Source organism: Natrix helvetica, assembly GCF_964273705.1.
Source record: "Natrix helvetica genome assembly, chromosome: 1".
NCBI classification, from domain to species: Eukaryota; Metazoa; Chordata; class Lepidosauria; order Squamata; family Natricidae; genus Natrix; species Natrix helvetica.
In genome coordinates this window covers 268356483-268381216 of record NC_138548.1, presented here as the reverse complement: position 1 = coordinate 268381216, position 24734 = coordinate 268356483, and the positions used below count along the sequence as shown (strand labels likewise).

Below are 24734 nucleotides of genomic sequence, written 5' to 3'. Positions count from 1 at the left end.
TGTTGGTAGTTGTTGGTCTTCAACTCCCATTCATTTTATCTACTTATTCAATTTAGATCCATCATTACTTAAGTAAATATTCAAGGTAATTGTAGAACACATAAGGGAATCAATTTGTGGATTACTCTTACAGCTAATAAAGTAACAAGTACAGCTGTGCTAGAGTGTGATTTAACCTTACTCGATGTGTAAAATATAAGCTGAAATAATTATTAATATAGTTATCTATTCAGTCACAAACACACAGAAACTATATATGTATGTGTGAATATATGTATCTATTGGCTCTTCATCCTGGGCTTTGGCAAGGAAGTGTCAGATCCCTCATTTCATCATGCAGGGCACATTTTATATTTAACTTTTATGTTTTATTGATTTGATTGTAATTTCTTTGATTGTAAGGTTGTAAGGTGTTCAGAGTCATTGCAACTTGGGAAGCATACAAGTTTAAATAATAATACTACCACTACTATTCTTTCCAAAATTCCAAAAGAACAGAATCTTTCAAAAGATATCTGACTTAAAAGACTGCCATTAATATAATAATTCAGGCTTCTTCTACCTGAGCCAAATCAGACCAACTGTTTTATTTGAAAAAAAATCAATGCCATCATCTTGAAGCTGGAAGTCTTCTGTCCAATTCAATTCTGAGGAACGCGTATACTCACAAACAGAAACACAAACATAAATGTTTGGCATTAAAGAGCACATGGTTAGCTGACTTACTGATTGATATTTGCTATTGTGTCCATCCAGCTGCGAATCCGGACTTTATTGCGAACATTTGGAGGATTACTGAATTCATGAATGACAGAGATATGATACGGATAAGGACCACTAAATATTTTTTGCTCAAGAGTCAGAGTGTCAACCTGTAAATGGGGAACAACATGCTTGTAACAACAGAAAATAGCAAAATACATTTCTGCAGACAGTTAATTTCAGTAATGTTTACCATAAGAATACTTTTGAAGATTTCTGAATCTATTTTACTAAACATGGCATAATTTAATTGTCCCTGTTGTGATGAGCAATAGATTTATGTGTCATTACCCCTGTTTATAGAAGTGAGAAACAACATTTATTTAAAGGACATGTGGCCATTTTGGGTAATTTACCCAGGAAGTACTGATATAACAGTGCAACAAAGATGAGATGAATAAAAAATCAATTAAAATATTCCATTAAAGTCACTTTATGCTAGTAGTCTCATGCTAAAAAGAAAAAATAGCAGAATATAGAACAATACACAAACTCGTTTGCTTAAATGGAAGCTAGCTACATACCTGTTGCATTGGACGAAGATAAATAATCCGGTTTCTTTCTGGAGGCATCCTGAGTATCTGATCTAGGACCTGATCCATGTTTAATTTCTTGCACTGAGCATAATCGAAACGATTGACAATAGGTGCATTCTCTACTTTTAAGTGCTTAAGAACACGACACCTGGTGGCTAAAGGGGAAAAGCAACCAAGTAAACAATTATACATAAAAAAATTAGTCATTTAATATTACAGCTGTGTGACGCGACATGAAGAAACTAATTTCAGGTTGCTAATGTCATCTTTATGAAACAGTTTAGCAAGGACAGTTAGCTTAATTTGCATGATGTTGCTTTGAAAAGGCAACAGTTGGATTCACCAACCTAGAAGAGTCATTGGGGCCAAAACAAAGGTATGAATGTTTTAAATCTCTACATCCACGAGCCTTATTGATTTAACTACGAATAGAGGTAATGTGCGACATTTTAAATGCATTTAGTCCATAATGGTCTAACCAAATAATTAGAGAAGCAGATACCCGTTCATGGAATGTACTCAAGCAGCTGGATTAACCTGGGCTCCTGTACTTAGGAGACTGAATGTGATGACCTAAACCATCACATTTAACTTCTGATTCTATATTTTATTACCGATCTGATTTCCTCCAATAGAGCATGTTTATAGAAGTGGAGAAACCATATTATTTATTTTATTATTTATTTATTTAAAATACATTTATGATTCAGCTTGTTAAGAATACTCCATCAGTTCCACCAAATTTCAAGAATATTTCTCAAGCTTCAAGAAACAAAATGTACATACCGTGAATGAACATCATTTTAGGGCAGTCTTTCAGCACCAGGTCTGTTATCCCGCAGTTTGTCAAGGTGATGCCAACAAGGTTTTTTGATTTTAGTGTCAAAATCTAGAGAATTTATTTTTAGAGTTAAAGATTACTACATGGACCATGCCAAACCAATTAACCAGTCTAATAATTAATTGCCAGGACACCTAATGTTGAATGATAAAATGTGGGCAGCACTGAAAATGGGGATCTATATCTGAAATTCTCTTTTCTTAGAACATCTTTCTCCTTCTCTCCTGGCATCTGCAATGTTCTTAACTGGAAAACACTGCCTGCACTGGCTGATACTGAAGTGCAAATTGTATGCAATCAACTTAGCAAGAAAATATATTTAGAAAAGACAAGTTTCAATCAACCTGAATATGATTGATTGTCCATAATTCTGACCCAAAGTACTCACCTGGATGTGGTCATCCTCAATTACAGGATCACTAGTGCTTGTGGACTTGTCAGCTGTTCGTTTTCTCTTCACTGAATTTCGAGATTTTGGTTTGGCTGCTTCTGAGAAGGCAAAATAAATGATTGGTTACAATTGTGACACATAAAATACTGACAATAATGATGTATCTTGATGATTTCCTTAAAAATTGCTAGACAGAATTAAGATTTCAAAATCAATTTCAGAATGGTGGCCAGTGGCCAGTCAATGTGACAAAATATTAAGAACTAGTTCTTTTGGAATGTTTTTTTTTAAAAAAAATACATTTTAGTCTATGATAGTATAGCTTTTATTGTCATTGTACATCATGTATACAATGAAATTAGTCTATCCTGAAATACAAGAAAAAAATGAAGAAACCATAAAATATGTTAAAATGACACCCATAGGCTGAAGTTTTACCAAGTTTCATTTAGTCTGTTGAGGAAAGCAGGAAAGTTCTGCATAGTATTTTCTTTTTCTGACTTTGCACAAATGGGATTACTGTACAATTAAATAAAACGGCATGATTCTAGATATAAGTTATATAATGCAGACTTCTCAGGATTAACTATTTAAATCTGTTCCTGCATTAGAGAATGTGAAACTGCTATATCAAACCTCAGATTACAGAAGGAATACAGAATAACTAATAATTAACTGATATTTACTTCATAATAATGATAATTGCTGCCAAAGTGTTGGAAGTACCATTTCCCAAGAGATTTAACTGTTTGTCATGTCACTTTATAAAGAAAAGTAAATTCTACAAGCCCAGATGTAATATCACAGATACGATTCATAGCAAAAAATGCCCTGGAAATGCTGATGAAAACTATGTATATGTGCATATGAATACACACACACACACACACACACACACAAATAATGGCATTTTGCGAACAGCTTGACAGTGAAACAAACACACATCTGAAGAGAGGAAATTCTCCTCAAAATTGAGCATTAGGATTTACATTTCCTTTTGTTTAGTTCAGTTCATATTTTGGACCTCTACAGCTGAAGCATACATGTTATTTTACTGTCTGTATAATTGCAATGAAGCAAGTGTGAGGATGACAATCACTGTGGTAGAAATCATTTGAGTTCCACATAAACAATGATGGAGGCATTCAAAATTCCTACTGTCATTTTAATTAAAATACAGTACCATTCATTTGGAAAATGAATAATCACGTAAGAAAGATGAAACAGGCAAGAATTACCCTTGGTTATTTATTTCCCTGAGTATATATTTTAAACTGAAGAATTGACTATAGAACATGGTTAACAATATCTCTTTCATGTGCTGACAGTATTTCTTGGTTCACTTTATTGGGAAGGTGTTTAACATTGCTAAAATTCTTAGGGACTGTACAATACAGGTTCTGTGGGATCATATCAAAGTGGTTAGAGAATATCATTGAAAGAACTATACTGATGAAAACAAGTATAGAACTACAATGCAATACCATAATAGGACTCCTATATGAAATCAACTCATAAATGTCATTCCAAAGCAGCTTTCGTTCTTCCATTTCTATTCACATGCAGATCTGTTAATACAAGAATTGGGATAATAATTTTAAGAAGGCATTTCTGCTATTATAATAATATATCACTTTTGTATTCTAGACTCCTTTGGAGCTACGCTGACAAAGCAAGACACTTTATACAAGACAGTAATTTACATAATGTAATCTTACCTGGCTGAGACACCAAAGGCACATGGGAAAGTCTACTTCTGGCTCTTGTTAAAGGCCTACGAGGATAATCTTCATTGTATTCCACTTCAAACGGTGCTTGTTGTAAACTACTGCCCTCCTCATTAGCAGTCCCACAGACACCCTCATTAGTCCTCTCATTGCTGGCTTCCCCTGAGGAATCACAGTTTGCTAATGTTCTCAGAGAAAGTTCTGCTCCTCCCACAGATGGCCCATTTGCACCACAGGCTCCACTGGTAGATGGACATTCATCATCAGAAGCACCATTAGTTCTCTTTTGCTGGCTCTGAGGCACATAGCAGGAACACCTGGAGCATAAAGAATTATCTTCATCCTCCCGTTCACTGGAATCTTCATTCCTACAGAGACACTTCTCAGAATCCTCCGCAGCTACAGAAAGGGATTCAGTAGAGCTATCTGCTTTCCTGACATCTTCCAGGCTTTGAGAAGCAGCAGAGGACGAGCTTCCTGGAGGTCCAGTGTCCCCACTACAGCTTGAGTTACAATCTTTGTTTTTATTTTTCTCTGTGGTCACATCACTGGCTGCTTTCATATCTGCTTTAATCTGCTCACTGGTGACTTGACAGCCCTTTTCACAGCTGCTCTCCTCAGAAAGAAAAAGTTTCACCCGACTGGCACTACATCTTTTCCGTAGTGGAGCTTTGCCTTTACCACTCACTGCTGCAATATTGGAAAAGCAGAAGAGCAATATAAAGTAATGCAAAGCTTGCAACACAGACAATCACAGGACACACAAACGTAAATCTTAGGCTGACTAGAGTAGAAAACTCAGGATAAAAAACTATGTAGTGATAGGAATTAGATAGCAAAGGTCAGCAGGGAATAGCAGAGGCCAGCAGAGGTAGGTGGTAGAGTAAGGGCGGTCAAAAAGGGCAGAGATGGGCAGGTGGGGAGAGCTGAAGCACAGGCAGTTTGTCAGGACAAGACAGGCATGTGCAACTGCGACTGCCATAGTTATCAAAACATTTTTTTTTTAAAAAAAAGCAAGTAATTTTAGATAATGAGGTTTATTGAAATTAACAAATGAGTTTTGGAATTTAAAGTCCATAAATTATTCTGTTGGAATCGCTAAACTTCAGTTAGAGGTGTGAAAAGTAAAGTTGTAATTTTTGTAGCTCAAGGTTGAAATGAGGAATTTTTGATGCTCTCAGAGCTTGGTTGTTTTGTTGCAGATGCTTTCTTGCAGATATCAATGTTAGTGATGTTGATGTCAACCTAGTTTGGTAATGAAACATCTACAAGAAAACAACTAAGCTCTCAGAGCACCAATTAATTATATTAATATAATTAGAATTCTGCAAGGAATCATATATGTCAGATTATCATTCTGAAACAAAACTGAACATATTGAATATTTTATAAATTACAATAAAACCCAACGGCTTAGTTCAGATTACTGCAAATGAACCTTATAAATTCTGCAACACACATATTCACTTCACTTCCTTAAAACCCAAGAGGAGAGAGAAAACGGCCACATTAATTCACAGTGTCTTCCTATGTATGAATTTAACAGAACTTATAGCATGATTCAACCCCTCAAACTTCAGTTTAACACCCATATTTATTTAAAATTCCAAGCTCTAGTTAAACTCAAAATACAATCCATGACTGGATTTAATGCTAAACTCTTTTTAAAACAAATTAGACAATCTATAACCTGCTGGGTCATCGTTTCAGAGACATTTCCTTATCTAACCAGAGAAATAGAATGGCCGTAGGGTGGGGGTGGGGGAGCAGTAGGAACAATTTCCAACTTCTGTTGGCTTGCCCATTGATTTTTCTTCTACGAAGTGGCAGGGAGTGTTGGAAAGATGATCATGTAACCACAGCAGCATGGCCACACAGCAATACTGAAGCAGCCACAATTCATGGGTCCTGGATTTTGGACACTTTTAAATTAGACCATTTGAAGTATGTTGATTCCATATAATGCCCAATTTGCCCAATTAATGGTTACAACTAATCAAATAGAAGAGTTTCAGTAGTGCATAGACTGTACTTCAATATTAATTCTGAAAAGGAATCTTTATTGAACAATTCTACTGTTAAGGTGATCAAAGCTGTATGTATACTCTGCTTCTACAAAAAGTGTGAATGTCCTATTAAAATAGGATTTGAAAAGCTATATTTATTATTTATTAATCAAAGCTATGTAACTGTCCTTCTCACCAAAAGTGACTTGGGCAACACACAATTAGATAAAAACCATAAAACCTCAGATATTGGAAGACTGCTATCATGTCTCCTCTAATGCTGCTCTTCATTAGACTAGACATAACCAGTTCCTACAACTGTTCATTGTATGCTTTAGCCTCCCCTAATGATCTTTATTGTTCTTCTCTGTACTCCTCCTAAAATCTCAACATCTTTTCTGTATCATGACCAAAACTGGATGCAATATTCCAAGCCAGTGCAGTATAAAGCAGTACTAACACTTCACATGATCTTATTCCTCTGTTGATGAACCCTAGGACTGCACTGGCTTTATTTAGCAACTGCAGCACATTGCTGGCTCATACTTAAGTGATTGTCCACTAAGATTCCAAGATACCTCCCACAGTTATTGTTAAGCCAGGTGCTACCTATTCTATACTGGTGCATTTGGTTTTCCAAATGTTTTGGTATTTCAAAATTTCTCTTCTCAACAGAATTTGAAGCGCTACGCAGAGCCATTTTGTAACACAGAAACCATTTTACTAAATACCCATGGAAATTAAAACTCTCACCTAAGGGTTCCTGGATATCCACTGGATCTCTAACTCTTTCCTCTCCATCTGAGTAACTTTGTGCAATGCTTTTTGTGATACAGGATCTTGAGCTTGCCATGTTTTCATCTTCCTCTTCACTGTCTGAATCATGGACTGTAATGGGTGCTAGGTTTACACTAGGCTGAAGACCACTAGGTCCTGAAAAAGACGAGAACGTCAACAATCAATTATTCATGTTCCTTAGTCATGACTCACCTTGATTGAGCATGTCTCATCTTGATTCAAACATATACCTAAACTAGCTGAGATTTGTATTAAGGTTTGGAATACCTACCCAGAGGAGTTTCTGCAGTCCATATATCTCTCTTTTTCTCTTCTTCAAGTTCCCTTCAAACACCACAGAGAGGAATAAAAACAAGTGTGTACTCTGTATCAGGCTGGAATGCTTCCCAACCCTCCTTTAGACATTCACCTGAACATACTGAAGTCTTAAAGAAAAGCAGGTTCACCACTGCTTCCAAAAGTTCAGGTGGGAAGTCTGAAGGGAGCTATGTGTACATTCACATGAATGCAAACACAATTATTGGTGTGACTGTGTTTCTTGCTTTCTTCAGGCCCTGATGATATTTAGAGCTGCATACACAAAGGTAGTAATCCTTCAGACCTGCCAAGTGAGGTGGGAGGGTCACATTGCATATATGACTCCAATCTCCAGTCTGAGTCCTTCACACGATTAGGCAAGTTAGGTTTTTGTTTCTGATGTTCTCCAAATCTTCCACTAGTCCCTTCCTGCCACAATCAATTAATACCATACAATGCAAACAGATTAATCCAGCTGTATATTTGTAAAATGATAAAAATGTATTCTGTTGCATAAATATAGAAAAAAGAGAGCAAAATGAAAGCTATCAGATGTCGCAATGACAACTAGTGGTTACTAAAAGCCTTCTTGTTGGTTGGAAGTAATGTTTTTTTGGCCAGGAAACTACATTTCTAAGGTATCTCTGTACAACGTCAATCCTGAAGGAATCGTATCTCAACTGAACAACAAAGTAGCAAGTAAAGTGTTTTGGTCGTCAGAACAAGGTTAATGTGGTATACCAGGAAGCAGTGCAAGCTTGAATCCAAAGTTCTTATCTTGCTAGAACTATTAACATTATATATGTGTAATGCCATATAATATAAACAAACAAACAAACTCATATTTTAGCAATGAATCTAAACCTCCACATCAGCAATATAGGAAAATCTATGCAGTTATTAGAAGTTGAAAAAGACTTGATGGAACTTAATCAATTCAATGAATCAATGGTCTATTTCCAAAGTAATGTAACAATTGCTGTACAGAAAAGTTTTGTACAAAAAATAAAATTTTCAAACAGAAAATTGATTTAATATTTGAAATCAACTAATGTCAATATCAGATGTTTAACTTCAAACTATGCCACTTTAAACTGTACCATTTATTCTAATAGTTATACTATCTTGGTGACCCTTAACAGCAATAAGCAGATTTGCATGCAGCCAGTGAAAGAGGCAAATAAGAGAAGGATGTTGACATGAAAATTACCTGCTTGCTCTTCATCAATTTCCATGGGAAGAAGTGCTTGATTAGTTGCAATTGCTTCACTGTGGCTCTCTACCAAAGCCACTCCATCTTCCTGTGCTACCTCCTCTATCTCATTCAGTGCTGTAAAAATAAATAAGAATGATTCAGATAAAAACAAGAGCATCTCTATGGTAGATGTTGGTAGATGTTGTTCATGTATAGCTGTTTATGTAGGAAATTTTTCAAGTGGAACAGCATCACTCTTAAGTCTGGAAATAACTAATGGACCATTTTTAAATTTTAAATTTTGATGGAGGCTTTCCATGTTGTACTGCATAAAGTAATCTGAGACAGAAAATGTAGTTTCCAAACTAAAAGATAAGAATGCTTACAATAAAAAGATCTTAATTCTACAAACTCTACAGTAACTCTAATGTACAGAATTGCAATATATTCTTTCCATCTTTGTTCCAGTTTCTTTAAATTGGTTCCTATCTGTTCATTGGCACTCTTTAACATACTAATTCAAAACAGGAGTTTGGAAAATGCTTCCCCCACCCTCTATTTTTCTCTTTGTTCCTATCTTTAATCATTTTATAAATGTAATAATATGAAAACGACTGAAAGTTTGATACAGTGGTTAAAGCACTATAAATCAGGAAATCAGGAAACTGTGATCAATGGTGATCTCCAGCCAGTCACATTCTCATTAAAAAAAAGGTAACGGCAAATCACTTTTGAAAATCTTGCCAAGAAAACTTAGCAGGTTAACACTGCCTTGAAGGAGCATGTGCACACCGCCCACAAATATTGAAAGATTCTGCAAAGCTAACATTTCAGCAGCAGTTCAGAATGGCAACTGATAGTAACAGATGCCAACTAAATGCATGCTATGTAAATGGTGGCTTATTATAGCTCAATAAGCACACTTGTATAGCAAAAGAGAAATAAATTGTTTATAGGACACTTTGGGTTTTACATACACAACACATACAAGGATGAACATAGATATATTGTAGAGGTTTAAGTATAGCAAGAAAGCCAGTTTGGTGCAGTGGTTAAGGCATCAGACTAGAAACTGGGAGACGTGAATTCTAGCCCTGCTGAAGAATAAAACCAGCTGGGTAATCTTGGGCTAGTCACTTTCTCTCGACCTAGGAAGAAGGCAATGGCATAACTTAACAAACTGTAAGGACTTGTTCAGGCAGTTGCTGAAAATTGGGCATGACTGAATGGAGAAAAAAAGCAGAGCATAAAAATTAGTTTAGTGATTGGAATTAAGTTAGAAGTGAAGAAAAAAATAAGTTGTGAAACTTTCCTGGAAGGGGAGGACAATATTTTTCTTCTTCTCCTTGTTCGTGGCCTATATACCATATACAGACACTCAATCACATTATTAAAAAAATATTAGAAATTATTAATAAAACTTACCATCTGCTGCATTCTGCTGTTCCTCCATCTGTTCCTCCTGTCGCAATTCATTCTCTTCATTTTGATCATTTGCTTGCTGGTGGTTATTATGGTGAATATTGGCATTATTGTTCTGGTGATTATTATTGTTATCATTTTCATTGTTGGAGTTCTGGTTGCTCACCAAAGCAGAGGAAACTCCAATTCCTGTACCTGCACTCAGACCTACACGAGCACAACCCTGAAATACATTAAAAGGGTTACTGACCGGCAACTCACAAAAGATCACAAAATTACAGAAAACTGTGACATTTGAACACAAAGTGACTGTTTCTGACCCTTCAATGCTCTTCTCCAGAGAAGACCGAATACTTCTGAAATGTCAGTAAACCCTCCTTGATGATAGGCTGTATAAACACTGATGCTTTTCGCTGTGTTAACACTGCTCTTTTATCTTTGTATATTATTGGCTTAATATGAGGGTAAATAATACTTTTTAGCAATAGGAAAAGTGCCAAAGCCCCTTCTTTGAAGCTTCTTTGCTGAGTTACTTTGAAAAAAAGAAGCTTCTTTGCAGAGTTATTTCACAAAGTGCAAACGCTTCCTCCTCATGCTGGATAGAAAAGTTTGATTATTGTAACTTGACCTGGTTTGGTAGTAGCTCTGCTGACAATGAAGTTATTTTGTCCACTATTGATTCACAACACGTGGCCCGTTCCTTCCCAGCCTGAGTTTTGCAGATCTTCAGAAGATAAGTGAGGGATTCTGAGGGTCGTTGAAGAGGACTGTTTGGAATCTGGCGGGTCCAATGCCATTGGGGACCTGGCAGTGCAGGATATTTGTGTGTGTGTTGGGGGGAGGAATTGATAGATGGCTGTGCTGCAGCATCTCCACAAAATTAAGAATTCTACAGAAGTCATTCTTCATTCTGTGGAATTCTTAACTTTGAAACAGGGTAGTATACAGCTTTTGAGGGGGGGGGGTTTGCTGCAACTTTGAACGGTCATTAAATGATCTGTCATACCTCAAGGATTACCTGTATTTTTATGATCAGCCTCTAGCTTGATACTTATATTGTAACTTGCAATACTGAGTTAGTTTTCAATACTTATGTCTTATCATTATGCAGAATTAATCCGACTTGAGATGTGTAGTGCACACAAGTCCTGTTCCCAGATTCCGACCATCCTTGTGCTTTGAACATTTTCTTTCAAATTACCTCACTTCTATTGCATGAAAAGCTACTAAAAAGTAGGATGCACGAAAGCACAGGAAAATTATGATGAAGCTTATGGAAGTCTCATCTTTTCAACTCAGGCTTACCCTTTGTATGAGTAGATGATTGCCTGCATAGGATTTTAATTCCATACCTTAACCAAATGAAATGTTATCCATTTAAAAGCATTCAGTAGAAGCTTAATATAGTGGGTCTAGTGCACACTTCAACACTTACACTTTTTTTTTATGCTCACCTTGGGTGGTTCCCGAAACATCTGGTCCAGAGAGATAAACTCCAGGCTTGGTAGTAATTCAATAAACTGACTAAAAGAGTCTAGTTTTATTGCATGGCATCTCACTAGGGTGAGATCAAAAAGCCGAGTCCATCTTGAATGATCTACAGAAAAAACAAATGGGCTTATCACAATATATTTTGCTAAATGCCCTTTCCAAGTTTCAATAAACACTGTATTTTTCAGAGTATAAGACGCACCAGAGTATAAAACGCACCAAGGTTTTGAAGAGGCAAATTAAAAAAAAAAAGTAGGTAGGTAGATATAGAAGGCTAGAGAGGGAGAGAAAGAGAGAAATACAGTAAGTAGGTGGGGGGAGAGAGAGAGAGAGAGAGAGAGAGAGAGAGACAGAGAGAGAGAGAGAGAAGGTAGGTAGGTATGTAGATAAAGGGATAGAGAAAGAGAGAGAGAGAAATACAGTAGGGAGGAAGGGAGGGAGAGAGAGAGAGTAGGCAGGTAGGTAGAGGGATAGAGAGAGAGAAATAGAGACAGAGGGAGAGAAATACAGTAGATAGGTAGGGAGAGAGAGAGAGTAGGTAGGTAGAGGGATAGAGAGAGAGAGAGAAATACAGTAAGTAGGTAGGGAGGAAGAGAGAGAGAGGGTAGGTAGATAGGTAGATGTTTCCAGGTGTATTTATCCAAGTGCTGGAGAAGGAAATCACTGACCCTCTGCAGCACCTAAGACTTTTTTTCTGGTGGCACAGCACTTGATCAATGTAATTCTCATCAATCAGTTAAAGAGCTTTTCAATAGAAAAAAAAGATTTTGCATTCTGCAACCCCCCCCCCAAATGGCCCATTTTTTTTTCAAGAAAAGGGCATGAATAGCCTTGGGGGGCTTGCAGTGTTTTCCTGGGAGCCGGGGGGGCACAAATGAGCAAAACATGGCCCGTTTTTTTACAAAACTGGGCCCTTTTTGTCAAAAAAATGTATGCATACCTTATGGAAGCTTATAAAGTGCTGCTGGGGGTTGGGGGGGGGCATAAACAGCCCATTCTTTGTTCATTTCTGCCTTCCTCAGCCCCCAGGAGCTCTCTGAAATCCTCCATAAGGGTATGCACAGCCATTTTGGTGAAAGGGTGGGGTTTCGGGAGGCAAAAAAATGCTGTATTCGGGGTATAAGACGCACCCAGATTTTCAGCCTCTTTTTTGAGGAAAAAAGGTGCATCTTATACTCCAAAAAATACAGTAATTACCACATTTTTCAGAGTATAAGACGCACCAAAGTTATGAAGAGGCAAATTAAAAAAAAAAGTTTTTGCACTCTGCAAACCTTCCAAAACCAGTCCGTTTTTCACCATAACCGGCCCATTTTTCTTCAAAAAAAGGGCATGAATAGCCCTTAGGGTGCTTGCAGAGTGTTCCTGGGGGGGTTGGAGTGGGGGGCAAAAACGAGCAAAAAACGGGCCCGTTTTTTGTCAAAAAAAAGAGCATTAGGAAGCTTATAGTGCTCCTGCGGGCTGGGGGGGGGGCGCAAAATTGAGCAAAAAATGGCCCATTTTCTGCTCATTTCTTCCCTCCCCAGACTCCAGGAGCTCTCTGAAAGCCTCCTACAAGCTCTGCACAGCCATTTTGGCGAAGGGGTTTCAGGAGGCAAAAAAATGCTGTGTTCAGTGTATAAGACACCCAGATGTTCAGCCTCTTTTCTGAGGGAAAAAGGTGCGTCTTACACTCCGAAAAATACGGTACTCCTCTTCGACCACATCAATTTGCATTTCCTTCTTCACCGCTATCATTCCAAAAGAGGATTCCCAGTTATTCTAATCAATCTATTTTTCTGAAAGTCTCCATTTTCACAGGTGGCTAGTTACATAGAATAGTAAATATTATTAAGACTAAAAAAAACCCCACCCCTCTCAAACTGATATATTCCCTTTGTGAAACAGGAAAAATAAAAATTAAGCATCTTGAAAACTAATACTAATTATTTCAGAAGCTTAGAGTGGGAGCATTGAAAAATGAAGATTTTTTTTTGTGACTGATCACAATGAGTTTGAATTCTATAAGTTTCAATGAAATAATTCCTCCCATTAGCAGAGCTATCATTTCATGAATAGAAGTTTCCTCTGTTCATGAATTGAGTAGATATTACTCACTGAATCATGAGTGGGTATTCATTTAATGTTCAAACAATGCATTTAACACCCTCCTAGCTTTGTAATCAGGGGTTCATGATGCAAGTAGGTTTATATAGTTTTTCATAAAATGATTTGAAATACTTTATTAAAATGCACTTTATATGAGGCTATTCCTCAGTGCTTTGTAAACTACTAGTATTTAGGATCTAGAGTGTTCAATAACAATCATCTTGGTTTATATATGCACTGAATAGCAATTACATACTAAGCTATACCCAATACATTATTAGTTTATGATCCCCTAAATAATCTAAGTCCAAATTATTTCAGGAGCTGTCACTTTCAATACTTCCACCTAAGCTTACTTACTCCTTGTGTTCTATGGAAGATCCCTTTCTTATGATTACAATAGGATTACAGACAGCTGAAGATAATTTAGTGTAGGAGAGTTTTTTTTAAAAAAAAAAACTATGGAGCCATTATGAGGACAATGTGTGGAACTACATCTCTGACATTTTAAAAAATATTTGGTTATGTATTTTCCAATATATGTCCAATATAAAATGTTAATGCCCTAGAACTCATACAAATAATCATTATGAGTATTCATTACAACCACTATGGTTCATTTGTTCTTCCCCTAATAGTTGTGATTTTATGGTTTTAATTTTTGACTAATTTATCAATTGTTCCACGATTTGTTATCTGTAGTATAAGCCACTTTAGATTTTACAACGGAACAGTAATGCTTTATTTCAGCACTATACGAATTAAAATAAAATGGTGTTCTTAGATCAGTCACGTAGGCAGATATGATGAAAACATACATAATCAGACATCAAAAGCGTTATATACACAACAAAAACAATCCCTAAAATAATTGATTTATTTAAGGAAAGGATATATCCAATTTATTGAGGGACTTTAGCACATGTTAGTGAGTACAATACCTGTGATCCAGCTACTTGGATTATGTAAATGAGGGCAGTTGTATATAACAAGATATTTAATCGAAGAGAATACTTCATTTACTGCTTTCATTCCTATGTCTGTGATAATGCCTGGATTTTCAACCACATCAGCTAATCCATATTTCACCAGATCTGCATTGATCATCTTACCTAGACACAGAGGAAAGAAAAAAAAAACTTTTTTCCCCATGACTTTATACAGCAATGCAATTTGAATACTGGCCACAGCTATATTAACTATTCACCTCTTGGTCTTAGAAAACAAGAATAGCAATATATATATGCTGGTCTTGTTGTATTCGGGTCTTTTCCTGTGTAAGATTGAGATTGTCTTGGCAATGTTTCAGCGAGGTTTCACTCGCCATCCTCAGGCTGGTGTTTTTGGCTAGAATATATATATTCTAATAGTCACAAACGTAAGGACTGATCTATAAGAGCTAACTTAACAAACTGTGCTAAGGTTAAATTCTACCCAGCCCCTATTTTGTTTCTGTTTTAAAAGACATTCAACAACAATCAAGTTTGCCACAATTAATTATTCTATTAATTTTAAAGAATATGACAAACTGGGCTGCAAAGTTGAGATATACAAAATCAGTAAGACGAAACACCAATATCCCATTACAGTTTCTGTGAAAAAATCTTTAGCAAATTTGTTATCTCCTTACTCTCCTGACAGATATAAAGGAATAAAGCTAGGTGTAAAACTCCACCACAGACCTGCATAATGTATAGCCTGCAAGCCACATATTTTTAAAAAGTAACCAACTGACTCCCACCAAATGTTACTGCCTATAGGAAGGATCTACAGCTTCCAGCTAGTTTTCACATCCATGTCCATCTCAAAAGGCACATCAGTACCTCTAGGTTTCATGGACACTGCTAGCTTTCCTGCTGCTATTGTGCTGTTAGCTGCCAAAGATCTAACTGGCCCACTAGCTATTCCTTTGTGACCCATGATTATTTTTAAGGCATTAATCTGGTCCTTGGTTCTTTGCAAATTGTACATGCCTGCTTTACTATATGCTAAAAAGACCTACCAGTACATACTTTAGTTATTTCCTTTGCACATTCTTGATTAACCAGGTCTCATCAGACCAAGGTTTAATTCCCAGAATGGAAATTCCCAATGATGGATGGAGAGTTTTCTGCAGCTAATCTCAAGAAATGCTATCCAGGCCATGTATACATACTATTATATCAAGATTCCTTCTCTAAATCCCAAGCAAGTTTGATGAGCAACCAAGACTTTAGGGTTGCCTCTAGTTTACACAAGAATGTATCTTAACATTTGTACTCCTTTTAGGCAAAGAATAAAATCCAGATCTACCCTAGCTGCTGACAGATAATCAACAGAAAGAATGAAGGGTTTCATACACTGTAACAAAAACTCATCAACGTATCCAAGATGTAGTGTTTCAAACTGGGGAAATTCCAATTCTGCCATTTTTAGAGCAGAGAATACTCCATCTTTGGTTAGGGAAGGCTGAATTCGTACTTCATGCAACCTGAAATAAATGAAAACCAAAGAAGGAAGTAAATGTTAACGTGAGTCCATTGATATTAGAACCCTTGTTCAAAGCAAAGCAACAACAGAACACTTTTATTACATCAATATTATTCCGTGGTAACATCTATTATGATATATATTATATGAATTAAGTAAATAGAAAACAAGCCATGGCAAAAAAAAACCCAATACACAGCATTTAAGAAAGCAAAACTGCAGGAATAGTAATTGGTAAATGGTAATGATAAAGAGAATAGTAATTATGGTAATGATTGAAGTCTGGGAACAGCCTCTTGTCAGTCAACAGGAGTGCTGATTTACCCACCAGCTTATCAGGTACTTAAGAGCCAAGGACGTGGCAGTACAAGAAAACAACAGGCCAACAACTTAATTACCTTCGTGCAGCAGTTATGATGAGGTAGCCAAGATCAACTTCCAAAGCATTCTTGCAAGCTCCTAGAACTATAGTGTGCAAATTTCTGAAGCCCCCTGAAAATCCCAAAAATAAAAAAGTATTAATTTCCATTGTGTTTCATAAGCAATGATCATAGAAGAAACGGAAGCAAAATTGAAAACCCAAACTTTTTATTTCTACTTTAAGATAATATATGACTACATAGTATATGACTTAAAGGATAATAATTTCAGTATTGGAAAATATGTTGCTTTGCAATATATGAAGTACTTGGAATTATTCCTGAAAAAATAAATTCTCAGTCACAAACACATGTTCATCAGAACATTTTATTCCTTAAGCAGCCCAAGGGGAAGTATTAACTCCTTAAATTATAAATATAAGAATTCTGTATATTCAGATGCACCTAGTATTTTTTAATACTAAAATCAACCCATATCTGAATATACTAGCAATATTAAGTTCTATAAAAAGAAGATGAAGAAATAATGGAAACATAAGAACTGTTCTTAATTGCAAAGAATTTACATACCAGATCTCCAGCTGTCTTCTACAACATGCTGAATAAGACCTCCAAGAAAAGGAACTCGAACCAATTCTAGATGTTCCAGGTTTCTAGCAGAAGCTAAGCCAGTGACCAGAGGAACATACTTCAATGAGTTTGTGGGTCCTATAAAAGAAATAAAAATTGTAATTCACATTCAGAGGCAGCTAAATAGAAGCATAGAAATGTTAGCATGTATTTTCTCTTTTAATAACATTTCAAGCATTTTCTTTCATGTGACAAATCTGTTACTTTCTTTATAAAGAATGCAAAAGGAGAAAATGCACAGATATAAATATATTTTGCCTTCATCTGTACATTCCTTTAATTCTACAAAGTCATGGTAGATTATTTTTGATATATAGGATAAAAATTTTTGGTTTACCTCCAAATGATGTAACTAAATCTTGCGTCATACAGGAGAAGGCAGCTGACACAACTTATCAGAAAAAAAAATTACTTCAATTTTCAAACTTTGAACAAGGAACAGCAATTTTAACAACTGAACCAGTATTCATCAGATTTGGAGCATAGACTGATACTGACATTACATATTAATAATTAATAATCAATTTCTTTACAAATGCTTGAAATGTTTAGAAAATTGTACCATATTTCAATCTAGACAATGTTTGAAACAGCAAGGCTGCTTTTACCTGCACAATTTCTCATGACAAAAGTGCGTAAGCTGATGCAAAGGAAATCCTTAAAAGGTTGCGGTTTGGTAAGCCTCACCCACTTCAGGTATAGATGCCTCAGCATTGGAATACAAGGAATGTCAGGGACATTAACTCCTAAAATAAAAAATACAAAGCTGTGGTCAAAACCAGAAACACTGCAAACACAAATGGTTTGATTTGTCAGACAACAGGTTCTCAGCTTATGACAACTGGTAACAGAACTTCAGTCACTAAGTGAGTCATTGTATCACCAGATCCAATTTTGTGACCATTTTTACCATGGTCATTAAGAAAATCACATGGTTGTTAAGTGAATCAGATTTCCCAATTTACTTTCCTTGTCGGAAGTAGGCTGAGAAGGTTGCAAATTGCAATCACGTGACTACAACCATGCTGCAACCATCATAAATGTGAGCTTGTTGCCAAGTATCTGAATTGTGATCATATCACCATGAGGGCAATGTGACAGTCATAACTTCAAGGATTGTCTGTAAGTGACTTTTTCCGAGGTCATAACTTTGAATTGTTGTTAAATGAGCTATTGTAAGTTGTGGATTACCCGTAGTATTAATCCAGTAATACAATGTTGATAGTGAGCATGTATTTACAATGTTGAAAGAATCTATTTGTTTCATCTACTAATATGAATAGCAACAATCCTATTATTGAGAAAAATAACAAATCTATTCACAATATATTCTGATTTCATAGCTCTTCAAAATGCTTAGCTTAATATCAAAAATACATAATTCTTACCTACTAAGTGCAAAGTCTGAATTTTAGCTCCTATTGGTATTTTCAATTTATTTTCAGGTGGAATTGGGAAGGCACCATTACGATTACGAAACTTCCCTAAGATGTGAACCTGGGGCATGTATGTCCAAATGGCTTCTACTAGTTCCAAATGGGAAGTCTCAACACCCTAAGTAGTATGGGAAAAAAATCCAGAATAAACAGTCAAGCATCATCATAGCAAAACAGCATTTATTTATTTTTATATATATTATTACCCGAATATTGCCAACATGAATAATTCTGTATTAGTACTTATTAAGCCAACTTCACCGATAATTATTAGTTGTACATTAGTTGCATACAATATATGCATAAAAAATAGCAGATCTAAATCTCCTTGCTAAAATTTATAGCCTGCCTTTCTAAGAACCCATAGTATAGTAACCAATAAAATTATCATTTATGTACCCATAAAACAACTCTTCAGACTGCTATATAAAACTATATCCTCCAGGACTATTTTGATAAACCACATGTTGATATATCATAGCTAGTTACATTAAACTTGTTAATTTTTGCAACTCCATTGCCAAATTATTTTTCCTCACTCTGCAATTTAAACTATACACAAAACAAGCATAATCAGTGCATATATCATGTGATTTTATGTAATACACTGTTCTTTGTATGCTATGTTTCATTCATAGATTGCTGACTTCTTATAGTAACATATTGCGTTTTAAGGGCCAACTTCCAGCTTTAACTGAAACAGAAAACTCCATGAGAGTTTTTAATTAAAGTTGCTTCAGATGCAATAATGAAATCCAGATTCAAGGGCATAAATTTGATCCATAAAATACAAAGCCATCTGTCCTTCCAAATTGTCTCCAATATCTTCTAAATTTGTCTCCTTAATTCTTATCCAGAATGACAGCTGTCAAATGAAATTACATATTTATGTTTTGAACACATACCAAAAGATTTGGACAAGCCTGCAAAGCTTCTAGTACCCCAGGAATGCTGAAGGCTTCATAACCCCGAACCCTACGTCTGTCAAGGTGCCTAGGATGAAGGCCATATAGCTGCTCAATGTCTGGCATTTTCTTCAGCAAGGTTAGGAAGCTGGAATCTGTGAATCCTACACAAACAATCCATATTTCATTTTTTTTTAAATTAAAAAGAGTTATGTAGATGCACAAAGACAAGTAACTATCTTTATTTTATCATACATACACCACCATTTCCATTTTGGCATACTCTTTTGTAATTTTAGAATTCAAAGACAACATTGCAGAAAGATGCTACTACTATTGAGGAAAAACTGAACTATATGCAAGAAGATAACATAATTGATATAATACCATTTTTCTCCAGAAAGACAACCCACCTTGAAAAGAAGCCCTATCACATTTTTGAGTGCAAGCGATCAAATTAAGCTCCACAATTTGGCAGCTGCCCTACTTACCAGGCCTCGCACACCCCAACACCTGCCTCACCTTCTTCTATGGCTGCTTGCGGCCACTCACACACATTGCCCTGACCTCCATTTTGATTGATCCGGAGCTCTGTTATCGATTGCAGATGCCTTCCGACAGGCATCTGAAGGCAAAACAGAGACTGGGGCAATGTGTGCGAGTGGCGGCAAGCGACCGCAGAAGAAGTGGGCCAGCAGCAAACTCCTGCTGGGCGGGGCTGTTGGTGCCACCGCTGCGAGGTGAGTCAATAATTAGAGCCCTCCAAAAAGAAGGTCTAGCCGTTTTTTTTTTGGGGGGGGGTGTCAAAAGAAAATAAGACCCGCCCTTCTTTTGAAAAGAAACACGGTAGTTTACAAATGGAAGGGTTTAAATATATATTTAATCAAATACATATTTAATTCACCAAAGTATAATTTGGTAAGTGATATCACAGTTCTACATTATAATGGATCAGGATGACTAGTTTTTTCATCACACATCTTGGATGTGTGTGTGTCTGTGTGTGTTGAGATTTAATTTCCACCTGACTACATTATTCATATACTCCCAATATTAAATTTTCCTTCAAATGGAAGAAAAGACAGTTGGCTCATTGTTGTAAAAGGCTTCTTTATTCCCTACTTTAAAGGAAAGTACTAAACTTGTCCTTTCTGAATATGTAACTTCTCCTAAGTTTTGCTGACCTTTTAGAATGCCTGCAAAATATTAGGCAAATTCAGACACTATCCATAGCAATCTGGAATAAATCCCCAGTGATTCAGGATAAAGATTAAATTTAAAGATTAAAGTTTCATTTCAGAAGACCCCTATTCCATTACTTCTACATAGCTGACTGCCTAATCAAAAGTTGCTTTCTCTTAAAATACATACATGTTACCTAAGAGCTTCTGCCATCTCTTTATTATTCAAGGAAGCTTTCCCATACACACATAACATTTGTGGAATTTTTTTTTAATGCTATACCTAAGCAGAAAATGTAATTAAAATTGTCAAGTTTACAGTACCACTTACCAGTGGGCATGTACTCCCACCAGCGACCTGCGCAGAGATCCACAACTTTTACTACTCTTAGATACAAGATGACAGCTTCCTTTAACTTCCGGGAGAGGCATTCCATGCACATGATATCCTGCAGGGGAAGATATCTTCAGGAAGGAAATAAAATGGGATTAATTCTAAAATGGTTTCTTTCCTCTACTATTATAGTAAAGAACAATTTGTATACTAAAGAACATTAGTATTAACAATTATAGCAAGAAATAAACTCAACAGAACGAAAACAGAACTGTAATAAAACATGTGGTTTATTTATTCTTTTTCAATCATCAAGTAACAATTGTTTCTTTGGGAGAATCACATCCTAAAATATTAAAAAGACAAAGACATCACATGTGTAAACATTGCCATCCAATCATGGCACCAGGGATTCAAAATTACCAGGTTGAATTTTTAGAATAGCTGGGAACTATATTTGTCAGGCAATGAAAAAACAATGTAAGTTACCAAAGAGGATATTTGATAAATGACTCCTGCATCTTATAATCATACAAAGTAGGGAGAGAAAAAACCCTCTCTGTACAATTTTTTTTTATTTCATAGGCCCATGATTATTCAGCAATGATAAATCATTACTACACCAAAAGTGGCAATCTGAATCTTCTTTTGAAATGAAACTTTTAAAACAATTCAAAAGCCCCCCATTGTCTGCAACAGCACAACCCCAAAAGTAACGGCAGGCCCTACTTTTAGAAAGCAGTTAAGACCTGGCTCTTTCAGAGAGCCTTTAGATATGGTGAGTATGGTTACTTGCTCCTGAAGAGTAATATCCTAAACAAGTGGCACTAGGCAATGTATGGATGATTATGTTACTTTTTTTCTGCAACACAAAGCGTTTCACAAAGTAATACATGATGCATTGGCATAATGTTACCCAAACCTCTAAATGGAAGCAGTTAAATGTCAACATTAGGTTTGTTATCACTTACCATTAAAGTGAACGATGGGAGATATTAAAACTGAAACAAAATCTGTTTTCTTACCTAAAGATATGGCAAAGCACTTCATGTGAAAGCTGGTTCATGTAGTCTTTCAGCTCAGCAGCTTTGATGCATACAGGACTCTCCCGGCTAGTGGAATACACTTTCATGTTTTTCCGTCTAGGCCCCATTTTGATTGTATTTGCAGATTATAGGGTACTGCACTTCTAAGGATAGTGGAACTGAAAGAGAAAATTAAAATAAGTGAACACTTTTAATGGCTACGTAAATTAACATAAAGTCTATGTAAAATTTATATCCGCACAAAGCTTAAAAAATACAATGCAAAAACTAAGAGCAGCCTTCTGGAAATATGTGTTATACTCTCCACTATGCACAGTATCTTCCATTTGGATGGAAGGATGGAAGACACTTTCTGATTAGGAAAAAGCAGTTTGTAAATGAAATCCAAGACACATCTCTTGTGAAAAAATCATTAGTGTTAATGAAGACTTACAATTAGTGTTCCAAAGCCAAAGGAAAATATTTTTTTAATTAGCCTTGTCCTGCATGACTCCCCTTGAGTTCTTAACAAATAACATGCATTCATATTCAGTCTTAATCACAATTTATTCCAATGGGGCTTATCTCAAATGCAGACAGAATTGTTAACATAAGTAATGAAGGATTAAAACTGGATAGCAGTTTTAAAAAAACATTTGTTCTTATAAGAAAGTTATATACCATTTCTTCTGCTGCCTTAGAAATAAGTCTCACTGAATTTAGCAAAGGATAGTTACATCAACATCCATAAAATTAATTTAGAAATGCAAGTGGCCACTTTTTGTAAAAATTGTTAGCAATGTACATAATTTCCCACCAGTCTCCCTATTTACAATCTTCCCACAACTGTACACTGTGCAATTCAGATAACATGCCATCCCTCTCATAAAGTAGCCTATAATTTAAAACTGAATACTGCATAGCAAGTTCATCAGTATGCAAGATTTTGCATCTGTGTTTGAATCACAGTCTAGCAAAGACTCAATGGAGTAAATAAATGCATTATTCAAAGGAATCAACAATTATACTACAGAATATACCAAGGGTTTTTTAAATTCATAATCCAAGAAATTTGTTAGTTTTCCCTTCAATTTCTCTGAATTTACACAACAAAGTAGATTATGCTCAGATGGATTCCAATTTATTATGTGAAGCCAGCAACTGTATTTTGGTAACAATGTGCAATTATGAATAATTGTTTTGTGATAATCCTTTACTGTATTAAATGGGGAAGGGGATCATTATTACAAATTCTGCAAACTGGCAATACCCATGTGCTAGTATTCTAATCCCCCTATTGAGGGTGCCCAAGATTGTAAGTCATTCCAAGTGTTTGAAGAGCTCCAGTATTCTACAAAATCTTAAGTGGAAGAAATAAAAATAAAAAGACTCATTTGGTGTACCGGGGAAACAAGGGAAACCATAATAAAGCTGACTTCCATCTCACTTTTTTTCTTTTTCTTTTAAGACAACAGGAATGAGAAAAACACAAAAGAGTTGCTTGTCAAGTGTAGAAGACAACAGCAAAACCAAATCCAACCTTCAACCCCAACTGTGTTAAGCCTAAACAAGCCAGTAAAGGGATTTGGGTGAAAAAAAGATGAAATAATATATAATGTTAAAGTATGATAAGAGATGACAAAAATCTAATATATGTATTTATGTAAGTACAACAACCGCACAGTGTGTAGATTAGTATATGTTGCTAACTCCTAGTTAGCAGTTATAAAGGAATATGTATGTATATAAAACAGGAAGAAAAACAAAAAATAACCTGTATGTACATATGAGGTAGGGACATGGCTCAGTGGCTAAGACAGTAAGGTCGGCAGTTCTGTGGTTCGAATCCCTAGTGCCACATAATGGAGTGAGCTCCCGTTACTTGTCCCTGCTTCTGCCAACCTAGCAGTTTGAAAGCATGTAAAAAATGCAAGTAGAAAAATAGGGATCACTTTGGTGGGAAAGCGTTTGGATTTTAGTCATGCCGGCTACATGACCACGCAGACGTCTTCCGACAATGCTGGCTCTTCGGCTGTGAAATGGAGATGAGCACTGGAGTAGGGAACGAGTAACACATATGTGCGAAGGGGACCTTCACCTTTTTACATATGAGGTATACTGATACCAAAGTGTTGTAAAGATGAAAATTGTGATACAAAATGAAGAAAATTGCTTAATAAAAATTACCAAAGAAAAAGATGCGAGTTTAGGGTTAAGTGTCTTCCTTGCTCCCTCCAGAAGAGACAGAGGTCCCTTTTCTGTCCCCCCCCCTGCCCATCACCTACCCTTCGCCCTTCCTGGGCCCCCAAACAACCGCTGAGCATTCCTCCTCAGTCCGATAATAAGTAGGCCGCGGGTGCTCAGGCCAACAAGACACGGGGGAAAGGGCTGGTCATTCAAGAGCGTCATATTTTTTTTTACCCATCCCCGGAGGAGCTTCTCCCTTCTATTGACATCTCTGGGTTGTCTCACCAACCTGTCCGGAAAGGGGGAAGGTCAGAAATCAGCGCTGACCCCTCCAAAGCAGTCTGCCGTAAGACAACACCCCCACCCCACCCACCACCCCGCCTCGAAAGCCACGGCAGAAACAGCACTGACTGCCCAACCGTCAACTGCCCTCCCTCAGAGCATCATCAGCGACCAAGTCCCAACCTCTCCCCCCGCCGCCTACCTTTCCTCATTGAGACGCTTCTAACCCGAGCAGCTCAAGAGACGCTTCCCCCCTTCTTACAATGCCTCACAACGCTTCCGCTTCCTGTCCATCACTTCCGCAAACTCTGTCCCTTCTCCTCAAGAGAGACTGCAGACACACACACAGCT

At 36.5% G+C, this 24734-nt stretch overlaps 1 protein-coding gene across 3 annotated transcripts in view; it reads right to left on the bottom strand.

The window, feature by feature from the left end:
• Positions 1-24734, bottom strand: part of FBXO38 (F-box protein 38) — a 27612-nt gene extending 2878 nt beyond the window's left edge. The window contains exons 1-20 of one of the 3 annotated variants that reach the window (XM_081935497.1): positions 24586-24734; positions 24200-24390; positions 21915-22093; positions 20887-21020; positions 19375-19538; positions 18422-18587; positions 17642-17779; positions 16974-17111; positions 16422-16515; positions 15894-16024; positions 14496-14666; positions 11430-11572; positions 9979-10198; positions 8569-8688; positions 7017-7196; positions 4249-4947; positions 2528-2625; positions 2085-2187; positions 1287-1453; positions 727-872 (exon numbers count right to left, since the gene is read on the bottom strand). In XM_081935497.1, the coding sequence (XP_081791623.1) occupies positions 727-872; positions 1287-1453; positions 2085-2187; positions 2528-2625; positions 4249-4947; positions 7017-7196; positions 8569-8688; positions 9979-10198; positions 11430-11572; positions 14496-14666; positions 15894-16024; positions 16422-16515; positions 16974-17111; positions 17642-17779; positions 18422-18587; positions 19375-19538; positions 20887-21020; positions 21915-22042 (3140 nt within the window). In that variant the 5' untranslated portion in view covers positions 22043-22093; positions 24200-24390; positions 24586-24734. Of the gene's footprint in view, positions 1-726; positions 873-1286; positions 1454-2084; positions 2188-2527; positions 2629-4248; positions 4948-7016; positions 7197-8568; positions 8689-9978; positions 10199-11429; positions 11573-14495; positions 14667-15893; positions 16025-16421; positions 16516-16973; positions 17112-17641; positions 17780-18421; positions 18588-19374; positions 19539-20886; positions 21021-21914; positions 22094-24199; positions 24391-24585 lie in introns of all 3 variants that reach the window. The other 2 variants (XM_081935495.1, XM_081935496.1) reach the window with 2 other exon arrangements.